The 16,290-nt window shown below is 34.6% G+C and overlaps 1 protein-coding gene across 10 annotated transcripts in view; it reads right to left on the reverse strand.

Moving 5' to 3' along the window:
• ATF2 (activating transcription factor 2) overlaps window positions 1-16,290 on the reverse strand; it is an 81,911-nt gene that overhangs the window by 22,835 nt on the left and 42,786 nt on the right. For all 10 annotated transcript variants that reach the window (XR_006220789.1, XM_042994733.1, XM_007074552.2 and 7 more), the window contains 3 exons: window positions 13,118-13,296; window positions 12,295-12,409; window positions 11,478-11,564 (listed from right to left, as the gene is read on the reverse strand). Coding sequence is in view for 9 of the 10 variants with exons in the window: in XM_042994733.1 (XP_042850667.1) it covers window positions 11,478-11,564; window positions 12,295-12,409; window positions 13,118-13,296 (381 nt within the window). In the remaining variant the exon portion in view is untranslated. The remainder of the gene's footprint in view (window positions 1-11,477; window positions 11,565-12,294; window positions 12,410-13,117; window positions 13,297-16,290) is intronic.

Below are 16,290 nucleotides of genomic sequence, written 5' to 3' on the forward strand. Positions count from 1 at the left end.
GCTCCATGCTGTTACATTGATTACAATGGGTCTGACTTAGAAAGTGTGCCACTGGGTACAGAATTTAAGAAAAAGATTTTCAAGGGTTAACACTGTTCTGAGCTGCGTGTGTGTGTGTGTGTGTGTGTGTGTGTATATATATATATATATATATATATATGTATTTTTTTTTAAACAGCAATAAAAATACATGTGTGCTAAAAAAAAATTAGAATGGGTTAGGTGAAAAAAGTTGTCACTAAACAGAATTCATAAAAATTTTATAAGGATTTTCTATAATCCACCCAAATATATTTGCTAGAGACATCTTAAATAATGACAAATAGTTTGGTTCAAAATTATTTATTTTAAAATAGAATTTTGGAACTAGCAGATATATTGATAATTAGTCCAATCACCAACTTACAGATGAAGGCCCAAAAAATGAAGTTACTTCCCAGAATCACAGTTAGTTAGAAGCAGAGTGACCAGAAATTCTGTTGACTCCTAATTCGTTGAACATGTTTTAGACAAAAGTTTTGCCAAACTAGAGTTTTTGCCTCATATTAACTATTTTAGATATATTAGCAATCAAGAAGAGTATCAGACATTGGCCAGCTCATTTCTCTCCATATGGATATTTAATATAAGTAAATGAAAAGACTGAGTACTCAAAGAAATTCAGTAAGATCCATAAGGTCTGTATTCTCCAACATGTCCAATTAAAATAAAGCTTGAGCAGAATTTTAAACTAGAGGCACTGTTTGAAAGAAAACTAAAATATCTTTATTACTCTATTTCTAAGCAGACTAGTGTTTTAATATTTGGAATTAATTTTTAGCAATGTAAAATTCAACTACTATATTGAAACTTTTTTTTCTTAGATATAAAATGTGTCAATTAAAGGATGATTGGTTTGTTGTGCTGGCCAATACAACTTACTCATTTTAAGAGATAATCTCCTAAAAATAATTTGCTTTTCACATTCCTGGAAACAAATTTTATCACATCTGTCAGAACTTAGTAGGAACAAACTACTCCATCATAGTTCAAAGAAAAAACATAATGTTCTCTAGAAACAATTTATGAAAAAGTCAGATCCATATTTCATATGTGCCACAAAAGCTCATCAGAGTAATAACCCTCCTTCTCCTGGGTGTTATCCTACCATCTGCTGCTCTATTACTTATCTTTATTTTGCAACTAATTAACAGCATAATCTTCTAAATTCAGCAAGTTAATTATCATTATTGTGGTCTTTGCAGCATCATCAGTCCTCATGAAGTCTTGTCTCCCCACCCCCAGAGAACGTATGAAAATGAAGTAGGTTGGGAGAGAGTCTGTTTCTTTGGAGTGGGCTCATTAGGTGTTTGCTGATTAGCTTGGCATGCAGAGGCAGGTCAGAAGAATTCTGCTGAACATGAGGTTCCATGCAGGGCCCAACTAAGTTAATGTAGGTTTCTGAACATTTGCCAAGATGCCCTCTGTCAGCTCTCGGTAGAAACCCCCTGCAGAAAACCTACTGGCTTCCCACCGTGTGCAAAGTTATTTCTCAGTTTGTCACACAACACTTCAAGGAAGGATTGTGAAGAATGCTACCTAAATACTTTATTAAATCTTCTTAACAAAGCTCCTAGACAATTAACATTGTCTTATTCAGACACATTACCTTTTAGTTACAAATATTAGGTAAGAAAGTTGTTTTAGTAGAAGAGTAACACACATAGCAAACACCTACAGTTTACTTGCTTAATGACAAAACTTCTAAATCTAAATGTGGGGAGGTCCATTGCAATTCTATGGAAGACAGTAGATCCTAGGAATTTTTTTATAATATTAAAAAATACTAGATAATTTTGTATTTGTGAATCCCCACTTACATTTCTTTTTCTTACCACATTCTTACTTTTCCAAAGACTTAATGTTCTAGCAACCAAAAAAACCTTGCTCTGGAGAAATTTCTTTAGCAAAAAAAGGATCCTATTTCAATATTTATAGTAGACACAAACAATATGTATTTGTCTTCCTTATATGAGCACTGGGTTTTGAAAATCAGGGCCCCACAAAAGCATTCCTGGCTATCTTCAGATACAAGTAAGTTTTCTCTTCAGCTGTAGTGTGCTAGTCATTCTAATGTGTTCCAATGCTATTTCTCCTAATTTTTCATTTTTTTAATGTATCTTTCACTATGTTTAAAAATTTTTAGTTCCAGTATAGTTAATATACACTGTTCATTTCAGGACTTATATAGTGATTCAACAATTCCATATACTGGGGCGACTGGGTGGCTCAGTCGTTTAAGCGTCCGACTTCGGCTCAGGTCATGATCTCACGGTTTGTGGGTTTGTGTCCCGTGTCAGGCTCTGTGCTGACAGCTCAGAGCTTGGAGCCTGCTTCAGATTCTGTGTCTCCCTCTCTGTCCCTCTCTCCCTCACTCTCTCTCTTCTCTGCCCCTCCCCCACTCACTCACACACTCTCTCAAAAGTAAATAAACATTAAAAAAACCCCACATTTCCATATATTACTCTGTGCTTATCTAGGTAAGCATACTCTTAATTCCCTATTTCACCCATCCTCCCCACCTCCTCTCTGCTAAACATCTGTTCTCTATAGTCAGAGTCTGTTTTCGTTTGTATTTTTTATTTCTTAAATTCCACATATGAATGAAATCATGTGGTATTTGTCCTTCTCTGACTGGCTCATATTGCTTAGCATTATACTCTCCAGATCCTTCACGCTATTGAAAATGGCAAGATTTCATTCTTTTTTATAGCCGAGTAACATTCCATTCTCCATATATACCTCTTCTTTATTCATCTATTGATGGACACTTAGGCTGCTTCCATAATTTGGCTACTGTAACAATAATGCTGCAATAAACACAGGAGTGCATATATATTCCTTTGAATTAGGGTTTTTGTAATTTTTTGGGAAAATACCCAGTAGTGAGATGACTGGATTTTAGGGTAGTTCTATTTTAATTTTTTTTAACTTTATTTATTTTGAGAGAGCGAGCGAGCGAGAGAGAGCTAGAGAGCAAGCACAAGTGGGGGAGGGGCAGAGAGAAGGAGAGACAAAATCCCATCCACGTCATCAGTGCAGCTTGATGTGGGGCTTGAACTCACAAACCATGAGATCATGACCTGGGCCAAGATCAAGATTCAGACGCTTAACCAAATGAGCCACCCAGGCGTCCCTTTAACTTTCTGAGGAACCTTCATACTGTCTTTCACAATGGCTGCACCAGTTTGCATTCCAGCCAAGTGCATGATGCCTCCCTTTTTCCCAAATTCCTTGCCAACTCTTGTTTTTCTTTTTTTGATTTGAGCTTTTCTGACAGGTGTGAGATGGTATCTCAGTGAGGTTTTGATATGCATTTCCCTGATAACTGATTTTCATATATCTGTTGACCATCTGGATGTCTTCTTTGGAGAAACATCTGTTCATGTCTTCTGCCCATTTTTAATTGGATTGTGGTTTTTTTGGTGTTGAGTTGTGTTAAGTTCTTGATATACTGTGGATACTTACCCTTTATTGGGCACATTATTTACAAGTATCTTCTCCCACTTGGTACGTTGTCTTTTTGTTTTGTTGATTGTTTCCTTTGCTGTGCAGAAGCTTTTATTTTGATGTGCTTCCAACAGTTAATTTTGCTTTTGTTCCTCTTACCTCAGGTGACCTATCTAGAAAGATGTCATTATAGCCGATGTTAGAGAACTTACCGCCATACTCTCTTCTAGGATTTTTATGGTTTCACTTCTCACAATGAGGTCCTTAATCCATTCTGAGTTTATTTTTGTATATAGTGTAAGAAAGTGGTCCAGTTTCAGTCTTTTGCACATAGCTGTCCAGTTTTCCCAACACTGTTTGTTGAAGAGACTCTTTCCCAATGCATATTCTTGCCTCCTTTGTCAGATTAATTGACCATATAATTGTGGGTTCATTTCTGGGCTCCCTATTCTGTTCCATTGATCTAGGTGTCTATTTTTGTGCAGTACCATACTGTTTCGATTACTACAGCTTTGTAATCTGAAGCCTGGAATTGTGATACCTCCAAGTTTTGTTCTTTTTCAAGATTGCTTTGGCTATTTGGGGTCTTTTGTGGTTCCATGCAAATTTTAGGATTGTTCTAGTTCTGTGAAAAATGCTGTTGGTATTTTAATAGGGATTGCATTACATCTGTAGATTGTTTTGGGCAGTATAGACATTTTAAACATATTTGTTCTTCTAATCCATGAACATGCAATGTCTTTCCATTTCTTTGTATCGTGTTCAATTTCTTTCATCACTGTTTTACAGGTTTCAGAGTACAGGTCTTTCACCTATACTCCTTATTCCTAGGTATTTTATTACTTTTCGTGTAATTATAAATGGGATTGTTTTCTTAATTTCCCTTTGCGCTGCTTCATTATTAGTGTATAGACATGCGATGGATTTCTGTATATTGATTTTGTATCCTGTGAACTTACTGAATTCATTCATTAGTTCTAGTAGTTTTTTTGGTGGAGTCTTTATTTTTTTAATGTTTATTTATTACTGAGAGACAGAGACAGAGCCCAAGCATGAGAAGGGCAGAGAGAGAAGGAGACACAGAATCTGAAGCAGGCCCCAGGCCCTGAGCTGTCAGCACAGAGCCTGACGCGGGGCTCAAACTCACAGACGGCGAGATCATGACCTGAGCCGAAGTGGGACACTCAACCGACTGAGCCACCCAGGTGTCCCTTCTGTGGAGTCTTTAGAGTGTTCTATACAGTATATAGAATCATGTCATCTGCAAACAGTTGAAGTTTTACTTCTTTCTTACAATTTGGGGGACTTTTATTCCTTTGTCTTATCTGACTGGTGTGACTAAGACTTCCAGTATTATGTTGAATAAAACTTGTCTTCTTCCTGACCTTAGGGGAAAAGCTTTCAGTTTTTTACCATTATGTTAGCTGTGGGGTTTTCATATAAGGGCTGTATTATGTTAAAGTATGTTCCCTCTAAACCTAGTTTGTTGAGGGTTTCTATCATGAATGGATGTTGTATGTGGTCATATTTTTTTCTGCATCTATTGAAACAACCTTATGGCTTTTATTCTTTCTCTTACTGATGTGATGTATCATGTCGATTGATTTGTGAATATTAAACCACGCTTGCATCCCTGGAATAAATCCTACTTGCTCATGGGGAATGACTTTTTTAATGCATTGTTGGATTTGGTTTGCTAATATTTTGTTGAGGATTTTTACATCTATGTTCTGTAGCGCTCTCTTTTTTATTTAGCAGTGTGTTTATTTGGTTTTAGTATCAGGTTAATATGGCCTTGAAGAATGAATTTGGAAGTTTTCCTTCCTCTTCTATTTTTTGGAAAAGTTTGAGAAGAATAGGTTTTAACTCTTCTTTAAATGTTTGGTAGAATTTATCTGTGAAGCTGTTGGATCCTGGACTTTTGTTTTTGGGGAAATTTTTGATTACTGATTCAATTTCATTGCTGGTAATCTATATGTTCAAATTTTCTGTTTCTTCCTGCTTCATTTTTGGGAAGTTATATGTTGCTAGGATTTTATCCACTTCTAGGTTGCTCAGTTTGTTGACACATAATTTTTCATAATATTCTTACAATCCTTTGCATTCCTGTGGTGTCGGTTATTATTTTTCCTCTTTCATTTCTGATTTTGTTTGAGTCCCCTCTCCTATTTTTGATGAGCCTGGCTATAGGTTTATCAATTTTGTTGATCTTTTCAAAGAACCAGCTCCTGATTTCATTCATCTATTTTTTTAGTTCCTAGATCATTTATTTCTGTTCTGATATTTATAATTTCCTTCCTTCTGCTGGGTTTGGGTTTGGGTTCTTTTTCTAGCTCCTTTAGGTGTAAGGCTAGGCTAATATTTGAGATTTTTCTTGCTTCTTGAGGTAGGCTTGTAATGCTATAAACTTTTCCCTTAGAACTGCTTTTGCTGCTTCCCAAAGATTTTAGACCACTGTGTTTTCATTTTCATTTGTCTCCATGTGTTTTTTGATTTCCTCTTTGACTTGTTGGTTGATTCATTCACTGTTTACTTGCATGTTATTTAACTTCCATGTATTTGAGCTCTTTTCAGATTTTTTTCTTATGGCTGATTTCTAGTTTCACTGCATTGTGGTTGAAAAGATGCATGGCATAACTTCAATCTTTTTGCATTTGTAGAGATTTATTTTGTGGTCTAATATATAATCTGGAGAATATTTAATGTGTACTTAAAGAATGTGCATTTTGCTATTGTAGGATGGAATATTCTGAATATGTCTATTAAAACACTAGTCCAATGTATCATTCTAAGCCACGGTTTCCTAATTGATTTCATCGATGTAAATAGCATGTTAAAGTTCCCTACAATCACTGTGTTACCATCAGTTAGTTCCTTTATATTTGTTACTAACCATTTTATGTATTTGGGTGCTCCCATTCTGGGTGTATAAGGGTTTACAATTGTTACGTCTTCTTGTTGGAGTCCCCCTTAATGATTATGTAGTGTCCTTCTTTGTCTCTTATTACAGTCTTTGTCTTAAAGTCTATTTTGTCTGATACAGCTATTGCTACCCTAGCTTTCTTTTCACACCCCTTTGCATGATAAATGTTTCTGCATCCCCTCTTTTTCAATCTGCATATGACTTTGGGTCTGCAAGGAGTTTCTTGTTGGCAGCATATACACTGGTCTTATTTTTTTTTTTAATCCCTCCCATCACCCTATGCCTTTTTTTTTTTGGAATGTTTAGTCCATTTACATTCAGAGTAATTATTGATAAGTCTGTATTTATTGGTATTCTGTCATTTGTTTTGTGATTGTTTTTATAGATCTTCTGTTTTTTCCTTCCCTTGCTCTCTTCTCTCACCACAAGTTGGCTTTCTTTAGTGATATATTTGGATTCCTTTCTCTATTTTTTTTGCATACCTATTACCAATTTTTGATTTGTGGTTACCATTAGGTTTGTATATAACATCTTCTGAACCACACATCATTTTAGCAAAACGAAACAGGGAGGATGTTTAAGTATTTTCAAAGAGTTGAAGGCAACAACAAAGCACAGTCCAACTCAAGCCTGAAAGAAGACATTGTAAATTTTACTAGAGGGTTAGCAGACTGGCAAAAAAAAATTATTTAATGTGTAACATGAATCAAAGGGATAAGAGCTGGGAATCACTCATTTGGAGAAACTGGATTTGGAGTCCTATCACTGATGGAGAATCAAGTCCTGTGATCATTTACCCGTCATTAAGGAAACCAGTCTCAACTTTCTTCAGTTGGGAGGATACAATTATTTCCTCAATTGGTAAGTCTTTTACCTTATTAAGCTCCAGGGGGCTAAAAATCAATGACACTGACATATTAATTCAAATTTTAAAATCATTTGTACCTATTTGGTATTCTATGTTCTGAAAGTAATTAAAGTAACTTGCCACAGAGTAATCAGTTACCCTTGAATTTCAATTTAAAATGGTTAAAAGATCAATTCAGTCTTGTGATTTTAATTGGAAGAGCTAAAATAATCTCATAAGCCTCCCAATAATGGACTATTTAAGAAAACCAAGCCTCATATCTATAAGTTTAATTAAACTTAAAAGGTTATTAAAGTACTTAGAGAAGTTTATTAGACAACTGAGGTACCTATAGGGAAAACAGGATATATTAAGTTTAAAATGAAGTTTGGCATGTTTAAAATTAATTATATTTGAAGACCTTTAAAAGCAATTATATAGTTGTATTTGTAAACTGGCCTTAAAAATTCAGGGAAGAACTAAGTTTCTGAATTTGTAACTTTAATAAATCTAATATATTTTTTAAAAGCAGTCCCTGAAAAAAAAAATAAAAAATCAAATAAATAAAAACAGTCCCTGAATAATGGTTTTTATGCACAAAAGTTATCAAGGGCACCAAAAACAAACAACTCACTGATATAATCCTAACTGCTAAAGAATATAATCAATGGCCTTAAAAGAAGACTTCTTTGCCTCTCTTGATGATCACCAGAACGATTTGCAAGAGAAACTCAAAATTTAAGATCACATCTGCTGAATTTCTTAGTACCTAAGAAATATATGTTAAATAAATGATAATGGACAGAAATAATTATTAAATGAGACTGAGGGAAAACATATGAACATGAAACCAACTACAAAACCCAAACTATTTTTAGGTCATTTCCCAATGTTGGTAGATTGGTTTTGTACTTGTAACAATATAGAAGTATAGTTGATAACACGCAAGCAGTGAAAATTCTTAGACAGTAATTAGACTAAGGGAAACCAGACTAGCAATATTTCATAAAAATATAAAACCAATGATGAAATGTGAAATTATTTCTGTACAACAACAAAACCCCCAATTAATCAGAATTCCCTTAGCATTCTAGACAATTGGTATTTTGTTACCAGTTCATATTACCTGGATAGAAGGGCAATATCTAATTTTCACAAATGAGCCAAACAGGTATGATATATTAGAAAATGGAAACATAGGACAAGCAAATATACCAAAGGTGGTATGTTCTCAAACCACAACGTAATTAAAATAGAAATCAAGATAAAAAGGAAAGCCCCCAGATATTTGGAAATTATACAATATACTTTTATATAAGTGCCAGTAGTTCAAAGAAATCACAAAGGAAATTAAAAGATATATGATAATGAAAATATAGCAGATCAAATTTGTGGAAAGAAATTTATAGCTTTAAATGCCTATACTGGAAAGGTAAAAAAGGTTTAATCAATAATCCAAGCTTCCACTTTAAGCCAAAACAACATAGGCACATTAAACCCAATTAACTAGGAGAAAGCATTAGAGATAAAAGTAGCAATGAATGATATGTTTGTACTATCATTAAGAAGAATAAAGCCAAGCTACCCACTAAGAGAAAATATTTGTAAGACATATGTAACAAAAATTTCGTATTTAGTATATCTAAATAGTTCCTATAACATAAAAATAAGAGACAACCCATTTTAAGAAATCAGCAGAAGATATCACAAAAGCATCTGGCAAAATCAGAAATTAAATAAAACCATAAGATACTGCTACAAACTGCTAGAAATGTCTACAATGAAAATGAGACAAAGCCAAATGCTGGCAAAAATGTGGAACTGGAATTCCCATACTCTGTGAGAATTCAGAACTTTGGCAAATGGTCTGGCAGTTTCTTACAAAGTTAAATGTATACCTACCCCTTACTCAGCAAATTCTACCCTTCAGTAGATAGGCCAAATGAAAATAAACATCCGCAAGAAGAGTTACACAAGAACGTGCACAGCATCTCTGTTCACAATGCTAAACACTGAAAACCATTCAAGTGTCCACCAACAAGAGAATGGATAAAGAACCTGTGTTATATTCACACAATGGAATACTACTCAGCAATAAAAAGCAGCAAACCAATACATTCAACAACATTGATAAATCTTGTGGCTGGACACAAGAATATATATGGATTCATTTATATTAAATTCTAGAACTAATTGCTGGTGACAACAGTTGGGTATACTGATTGCAAAGGGAAATAAACTTTCTGGGTAGATGTTAATGTTCTATATCATGATAGCAGTGTGAGTTACATTAATACACTTATACATCAAAATTAAAATTGGTTCATTTCAATGTATATAAATTTTACACTGAGAAAGGCCTATTAAAAAATAATTGAGTTGGGTAGGGAATGGTCTGAGGCATAGATAAAACACGAATGGCAGTTACAGTGCTAATAATTGAAGCTGGTGATGGGTACATGGGGGTTCATTATTCTATACTGGTTACTTTGTATATGTTTGAAATTTTCCATAATGAAAAGTTAGAAAAAAAAAAAAAAAAGGAAACGGACTAATTTCTGAGTCTTTTTATTTAATTAAAACAGGACAATCTTATTTACTACTCCAATTAAAATAGGCAATCACCTAAATATGGTTATTTTACATTAGCAAAATCCTAATAATAAATTTAACTGGATTGTTAAATTTAAGTAGGGCAATCTATGACTCCCCATGCTATTTTTTGGGCCTTCAACCAATGATTATTTTCCATATATAAAGTTATAGCTTTGATTTTTTTAATATACAAGCACACAAAACACTTTTATTCTTGTTAATTTCCTGATGACCTAAAAGAAAAAGTTATTCAAGGAAGTATTAAATTTAATAGTTTCTACAAGTATGGCCTACTCTTATAGCCAAAAGTATTTCTTTAAATCTGACTTGTTCCTTTTGAATTAATTTGCTAGGAAAAAAAGTCCACTGAATATGTAAAAGTATTTTTAGATGTAGGATAGAACAACAGATCTCGTTAACTCCTATTTCTACTCTATTCAGTTCTCACTAAATTGAATTTTTCACTAGTACGGTATGTTTAGAAGTATAAAAAACATTCCCAATGAAGCTTTTTTGCTATCAAGTGAAGATGCATCTTAGTATTTCCAAAGCTTTGAGTTAAACATGCTGTTAATACAAAAAATTGCCCTCTTGGGTTTTCATAAGTTTTCTCACCACAATCAATAACTAGCTAATTTTTACACTCTTCAAACATTGTTCATTCAGATGGTGTGTTAAGTTTTACTGTTAGTTATCACATGCCATTTTGAGATTATTAGCAATGGAGAATAGAGGTAAAAAACTTGAAATTTTGCAATATATAATGGTTTTTATATGTACACATTTATACTGTTAGTATACTGCCTAGCACAGAACTGATGCAAAATTATCTATTAATTTTTCTAAGGATACATTAACTGATGTTCAGAATTAGTCCTGAAAATGTGTTAAGACTATAGAAGGGAGAATTACATGGATTAAAAAAACAAAAAGCAGCTTTAGTTTTTTGCCAAGGAATTTAGCACATTTATGGAATTTGGGGCTAAGAGAAACTCTAAAAATCAACGTTTAATCTCTTTACACCTAAGAATACCGAGTCTCCTCAAAATTAAAATGGCTTGATTAAGGGTAATGAACAGCAGAGTCAGAATTAAAATTAAAACCCATGTCTTTGGACTCCTAATCTATAGCTTATCCCTTAAACACCACCAGTTTCTTGGTGTCAAAACGCAACTCAAAAATATGGATTTTCTTTGTGTATTATGTGCTACATTTACTAACTTGTATACAATTTCAGAATTCTTGTCAAAACTGTTCTACTAATTCCTATCACTGTTTAAAACCATCTGTATGGCCTTCCAATGTCTGCACCTAGTTTCAGCTGTAATATTCCTAGCTACCACAAGGAGGAGATTTTGTTCAAAACGCCACAGCTCAAAAGCAGACAAACCGATGACAAGAACTAGGACTTTACTCTCAAATTCATCCATTTATTGTAAAGTACCACTAATTAGTCACTATGCTAATGGAAACTCTTCCATATTATCTGGTTCTTGCATAGTGTAATACATTCCAAAGCTTTATAAAATGTGATCTAAACTGTACATTTGAAGCAGGCTTTAATGGAAAAACTAATTCAAAACAGGCTCAAGAAATGTACAGAACAAGTACAATCTTGCTTACCATTTTTGCTTCTGACTGTACTGGTTGAGGGGAGGAAGGACCTGGAATTCCTGGAACACTAGGCACCATGGTGACTGGCCGAACAAGCTATGCAAAATATATTAACAAATAATTGCTAGAGAATATATTCAATATGAGATTTGTGCTATATCTGCACAATGGTTATACAAATTTGAGAGTTCAGAATCAGAAAACTATAAACCCTTATTGATCTACTGTCCTGATTTATCTTTTAAAATTTGTCAATTTCCATAAAAGTTCACAGAGAGTGTCCTTATAAACAATTCCTGCAATAGTCAAAGTACCATGGAATTACTGGACATGTGTTTTCGTACACATATATTCCTAAAGAACAGAAATCTGTGTTAATAATTGAATTCTACAAATCTAGTCAAAGTGAAATGGGCTGAATAAGGAATAAATTTCTTAAAATTAAAAATACAAGGAAGAATTTGAGAAACTTAACAGAAGACCATGGGGGAGGGGAAGGGGAAAAAGAAAAAAGTTAGAGAGAGGGAGGCAAACTATAAGAGACTCCTGGATACTGAGAACAGACTGAGGGTTGATGGGCATTGAGGAGGGCACTTGTTGGGATGAGCACTGGGTGTTGTATGGAAACAAGGAAAAGAAAATTTTGAGAGGATGGAAAAACATTTTCTAACCAATTAATTATGTTTGTTTTGAATGGTATATGCTGTCATTATAAATATGAATAAATACACACTACTAACCCCTAGTAAGTATTTTTTTGGATTCAGTTTCATAAACGAATCAAGCAGCCCTAGATCAGTTTACAGAGTCTAAACCTCAAACTTACCGGGACTGCAGCTGGAACATGCACATTAGAACTTGTAATTGATGCGGGAATAGCAACAGGCATGGTCTGTCCATTAGGAAGATGCAACAGAAGAGGAAATGGGCCCGGTACAGGACTAAGAAAAATAAAAGAAGAATAATTAAAGGTAAGAAATCCTTATTAGCCACTTCTAACAATACGAGAGTATTTTTACTCCTATTATCATATTATTTAAAAATAAATTTTCTAACCACTGCAAAGCAAATTACAAAATTTTATTATTTTTAATTGTATTCTAAATACATAATGTATATAGCAGTGTGGAGAAACAACAGGTCCAAAAAACAGGACAATCTCCAATATGCTGAATGAGAAAAATTCTTATCAGAAGGTCTTGAGGGTCACCTGGCTGGCTCAGTTGGTACAGCATTTAACTTCTGATCAGGTAAGTTGAGCCCCGTGTTGAGTGTAGAGATTACTTAAAATGTTTGGGAAAAAACCAATGTCTTGACATATGTTTAAGAACTGAAAAAAATGTCATCTGCTGGAGTAATTTTATGTATTCTGTGTGAAATAGCATGAAAATTAGAGACCACCTTAAATTCACATTCAATGCGATTTTTTTTTAAATTAAGTTTTAGATATTTATTTTCTAATCTATTAGATAACACTAAGAGAAAAAGACAACCCAAGTACTTTTTCCAAAAATCAAAGCATGCAGAACATGATTAACATACACACACAAAACTAAGGCCACAATTTGAATTACATGTCGTGGGAAAAATTGTGACAAGAAAAACTTGATTAATAAACAGTTCAATGACTGGCCCAAATCATCACTTACACGATTGGCCTGTTGGAGGATGGTGCCTGGGTGATCACAGTACTTGAGGTTGGTGAAGGTACTGCTTGCTGAATAATTACACTGGAGTCAGAACTTGTAAGCAGCACATTGGGAACCTGTAATGATGCTGGACGAACGATAGCTGATGTGGGCTGTGCAGTTTGTGCCAATGGTACCTCCTATTTAGTGATGAAATAAAAAAGGGTGGGATTTAAAATTATAAGTCAATCCGGGGTGCCTGCGTGGCTCACTTGGTTAAGCGTCTGACTTTGGCTCAGGTCATGATCTCGCGGTTCGGGAGTTCGAGTCCTGCAGCAGGCTCTGTGCTGACAGCTTGGAGCCTGGAGTGTGCTTTCAGATTCTGTGTCTCCCTCTCTCTCTGGCCCTTCCCCTCTCAAGCTCTGTCTGTCTCTCTCAAATAATAAATAAACATTAACAAAACATTTTTTTTTAATTTTTTTTTCAACGTTTTTTATTTATTTTTGGGACAGAGAGAGACAGAGCATGAGCGGGGGAGGGGCAGAGAGAGAGGGAGACACAGAATCGGAAACAGGCTCCAGGCTCCGAGCCATCAGCCCAGAGTCTGACGCGGGGCTCGAACTCACGGACCGCGAGATCATGACCTGGCCGAAGTCGGACGCTCAACCGACTGCGCCACCCAGGCGCCCCAACAAAACATTTAATTATAAGTCAATCCATGAAACTTAAAAGTGAACAGAATATAACACACTTCTAAAAGCATCTACACGCGTCGGGCTTTGTGTTGACAGCTCGGAGCCTGTTTCGGATTCTGTGTCTCCCTCTCTCTGACCCTCCCCCGTTCATGCTCTGTCTCTCTCTGTCTCAAAAAAAATAAACGTTAAAAAAAAAAAATTAAAAGCATCTACAGAATAATACCCTCCCCCAAAGTAATGTCCAAAGTTATTTAAAATTTTACAAGCTAAAGTTATTAAAAAGAAAATTTTAGAAGTAGCTAAAAAGCGTCAAATATAACGTTCATATTTGAATTTAAAAACACCTAAAAAAAATAATAAAAATAAAAACATCAGAGTGGTGTTTTTTTTTTTCCATACTACTTGTTTTCCTATCAATCCAGAAACAGGCTAAGTAACTTGGCTATGATTCCATGAACATTTCTGAAAATCCATGAGACCGCCTAGTCCTACTCCATCATTATACTGTAAATAGGGGAAACAGATCCAGAGAGACTGATACAAATTAGTAATAGAAATGATTAAAAATTTTTAATACAATTGTTTGCTACAACAATTTATTAATGTCAAAAGGTCAAGTAATGTTGATATCCTGAATGTAAAATAATTACTGGAGTGAAATCTTTGCAAATTAAAGAAAAACACAGAATTTGTTGAGTTAGCCAGGACCTTAAAGATGGTCTTTTCCCCAGTTTTACAGATTAGGAAGAGATTAAGAGCTTTACCTAGAACTCCTTTTACTAGTTAGGGTAAAAATTGGGTCTACTGTGTTCTTAGAATTGGTCTTTATGCTGCCTCTTATTATCAAAATCTTATTTAGCTACATAGGAAGAAAAGATCAACTAGTACTATTGGAACTTCATTTATTCCACAAGTTTGAGAATTTATAGCATGCCCTCAAGGGCTACTGGGAAGAAAGAGACAATTAACAAGCAGAACAAGAAAATTCCAAATAGTAGTATGTTATAAAATAACAGTACAACATAATAAATCATGAAAGATTAACTGAGGGAAGGTTGGGGTTGGCTTACTTTAGATAGCATACATAGTGAGGTGAGGTGAGCTTTTCTGCAAAAAATGGTGCTGGATGAACAGATACTGAAAGGACAGCCGGGGAAAATTCTATCTAGGGAGAGGGAAGCAATACCAAGAGTAATGTCTTTAAGGTAGGAAAAAACTTAGAATATTTGGGGAATACACCAGAGTGGCATGAAGTGAAGGTCGAATGGGCAGACAAGCTTAGATCAATGAGGCCTTATGAAAGGACTATTAGTTATCTTAAATGCCATGGCTAACCACTGAAGGATTTTAAGCAGGAAAGTGATTATATAATGTATTAATAATAAAGCTACCTATAGAATATTGGAGATGGAAGTAGAAAGTCCAGTTAGAAGTAATTATTAATAATCCAAGTAAAAGATGATGGCTTGGGACTAAAGTGATGACACCGAAGATCAAAGAGGATAAATTAATATTTCAGAAAGTAAGTCTGATAAGATTTGCTACTGGTGTTGGTGTGAAGAAAAAGAAGAAACTAAGGATTCTTGACTTGAGCAACTCAATGGGATGGAGAGAAAATTTACTGAGATAGGGAGAATTATGGAAAAAAAATCAAGAGTTCTGATTTAGATGTATTAAGTTTAAGATGTCTTTCAGTCATAGAAAAGGAAATGTCAAGACGGGAGTGAGAGATGAATATGGAAATCCAGGAGATATCTTGGTTGATAGAAGTTGGAGAGTCATCAGCATGTAGATGGTTTTTAAAGTTATGGTCTAGGTGATCTCACCTAGGAAGAAAAGTGAGAAAGAAAAGTGAAGAGGGCCCAGAATGGACTTTAACAAATTGGCATGGCTATGCCCTGCCCAGGAGGCTGGAATGTAGCAAGGATTACTCCTGAAAGAAGCTGAAGCAGCAATGAACAGCGAAAAACTGTTGAGTGTGAAGGGACTGGCACGATCTTTAGGAAAAAAGATATTCATATCAAAGAGTTAACAATATTTCCTGTAACTGTGATAATGTGGAAACCTTTATGTCCAAAAAACAACAAGATAATTAAATACATTAAGATAATGATAAAGTACAACCATTAAAAATTATGATTTTGTGCGAATGTAAACTGGTATAGCCACTCTGGAAAACAGTATGGAGGTTCCTCAAAAAATTAAAAATTGAGCTACCCTATGGCCCAGCAATTGTACTACTAGGTATTTATCCAAAGGATACAAAAATGCTGACTGAAGGGGCATATGCACCCCAATGTTTATAGCAGCACTATCAACAATAGGCAAATTATGGAAAGAGCCCAAATGTCCACTGACTGATGAATGGATAAAGAAGATGTGGTATATCTATACAATAGAATATAACTCGGCAATCAAAAAGAATGAGATCTTGCTATTTGCAACAATGTGGATGGGACCAGAATGTATTATGCTAAGCAAAATAAGTCAGAAAAAGAT

The sequence above is a fragment of the Panthera tigris genome, chromosome C1, assembly GCF_018350195.1.
Source record: "Panthera tigris isolate Pti1 chromosome C1, P.tigris_Pti1_mat1.1, whole genome shotgun sequence".
Taxonomy (NCBI): Eukaryota; Metazoa; Chordata; class Mammalia; order Carnivora; family Felidae; genus Panthera; species Panthera tigris.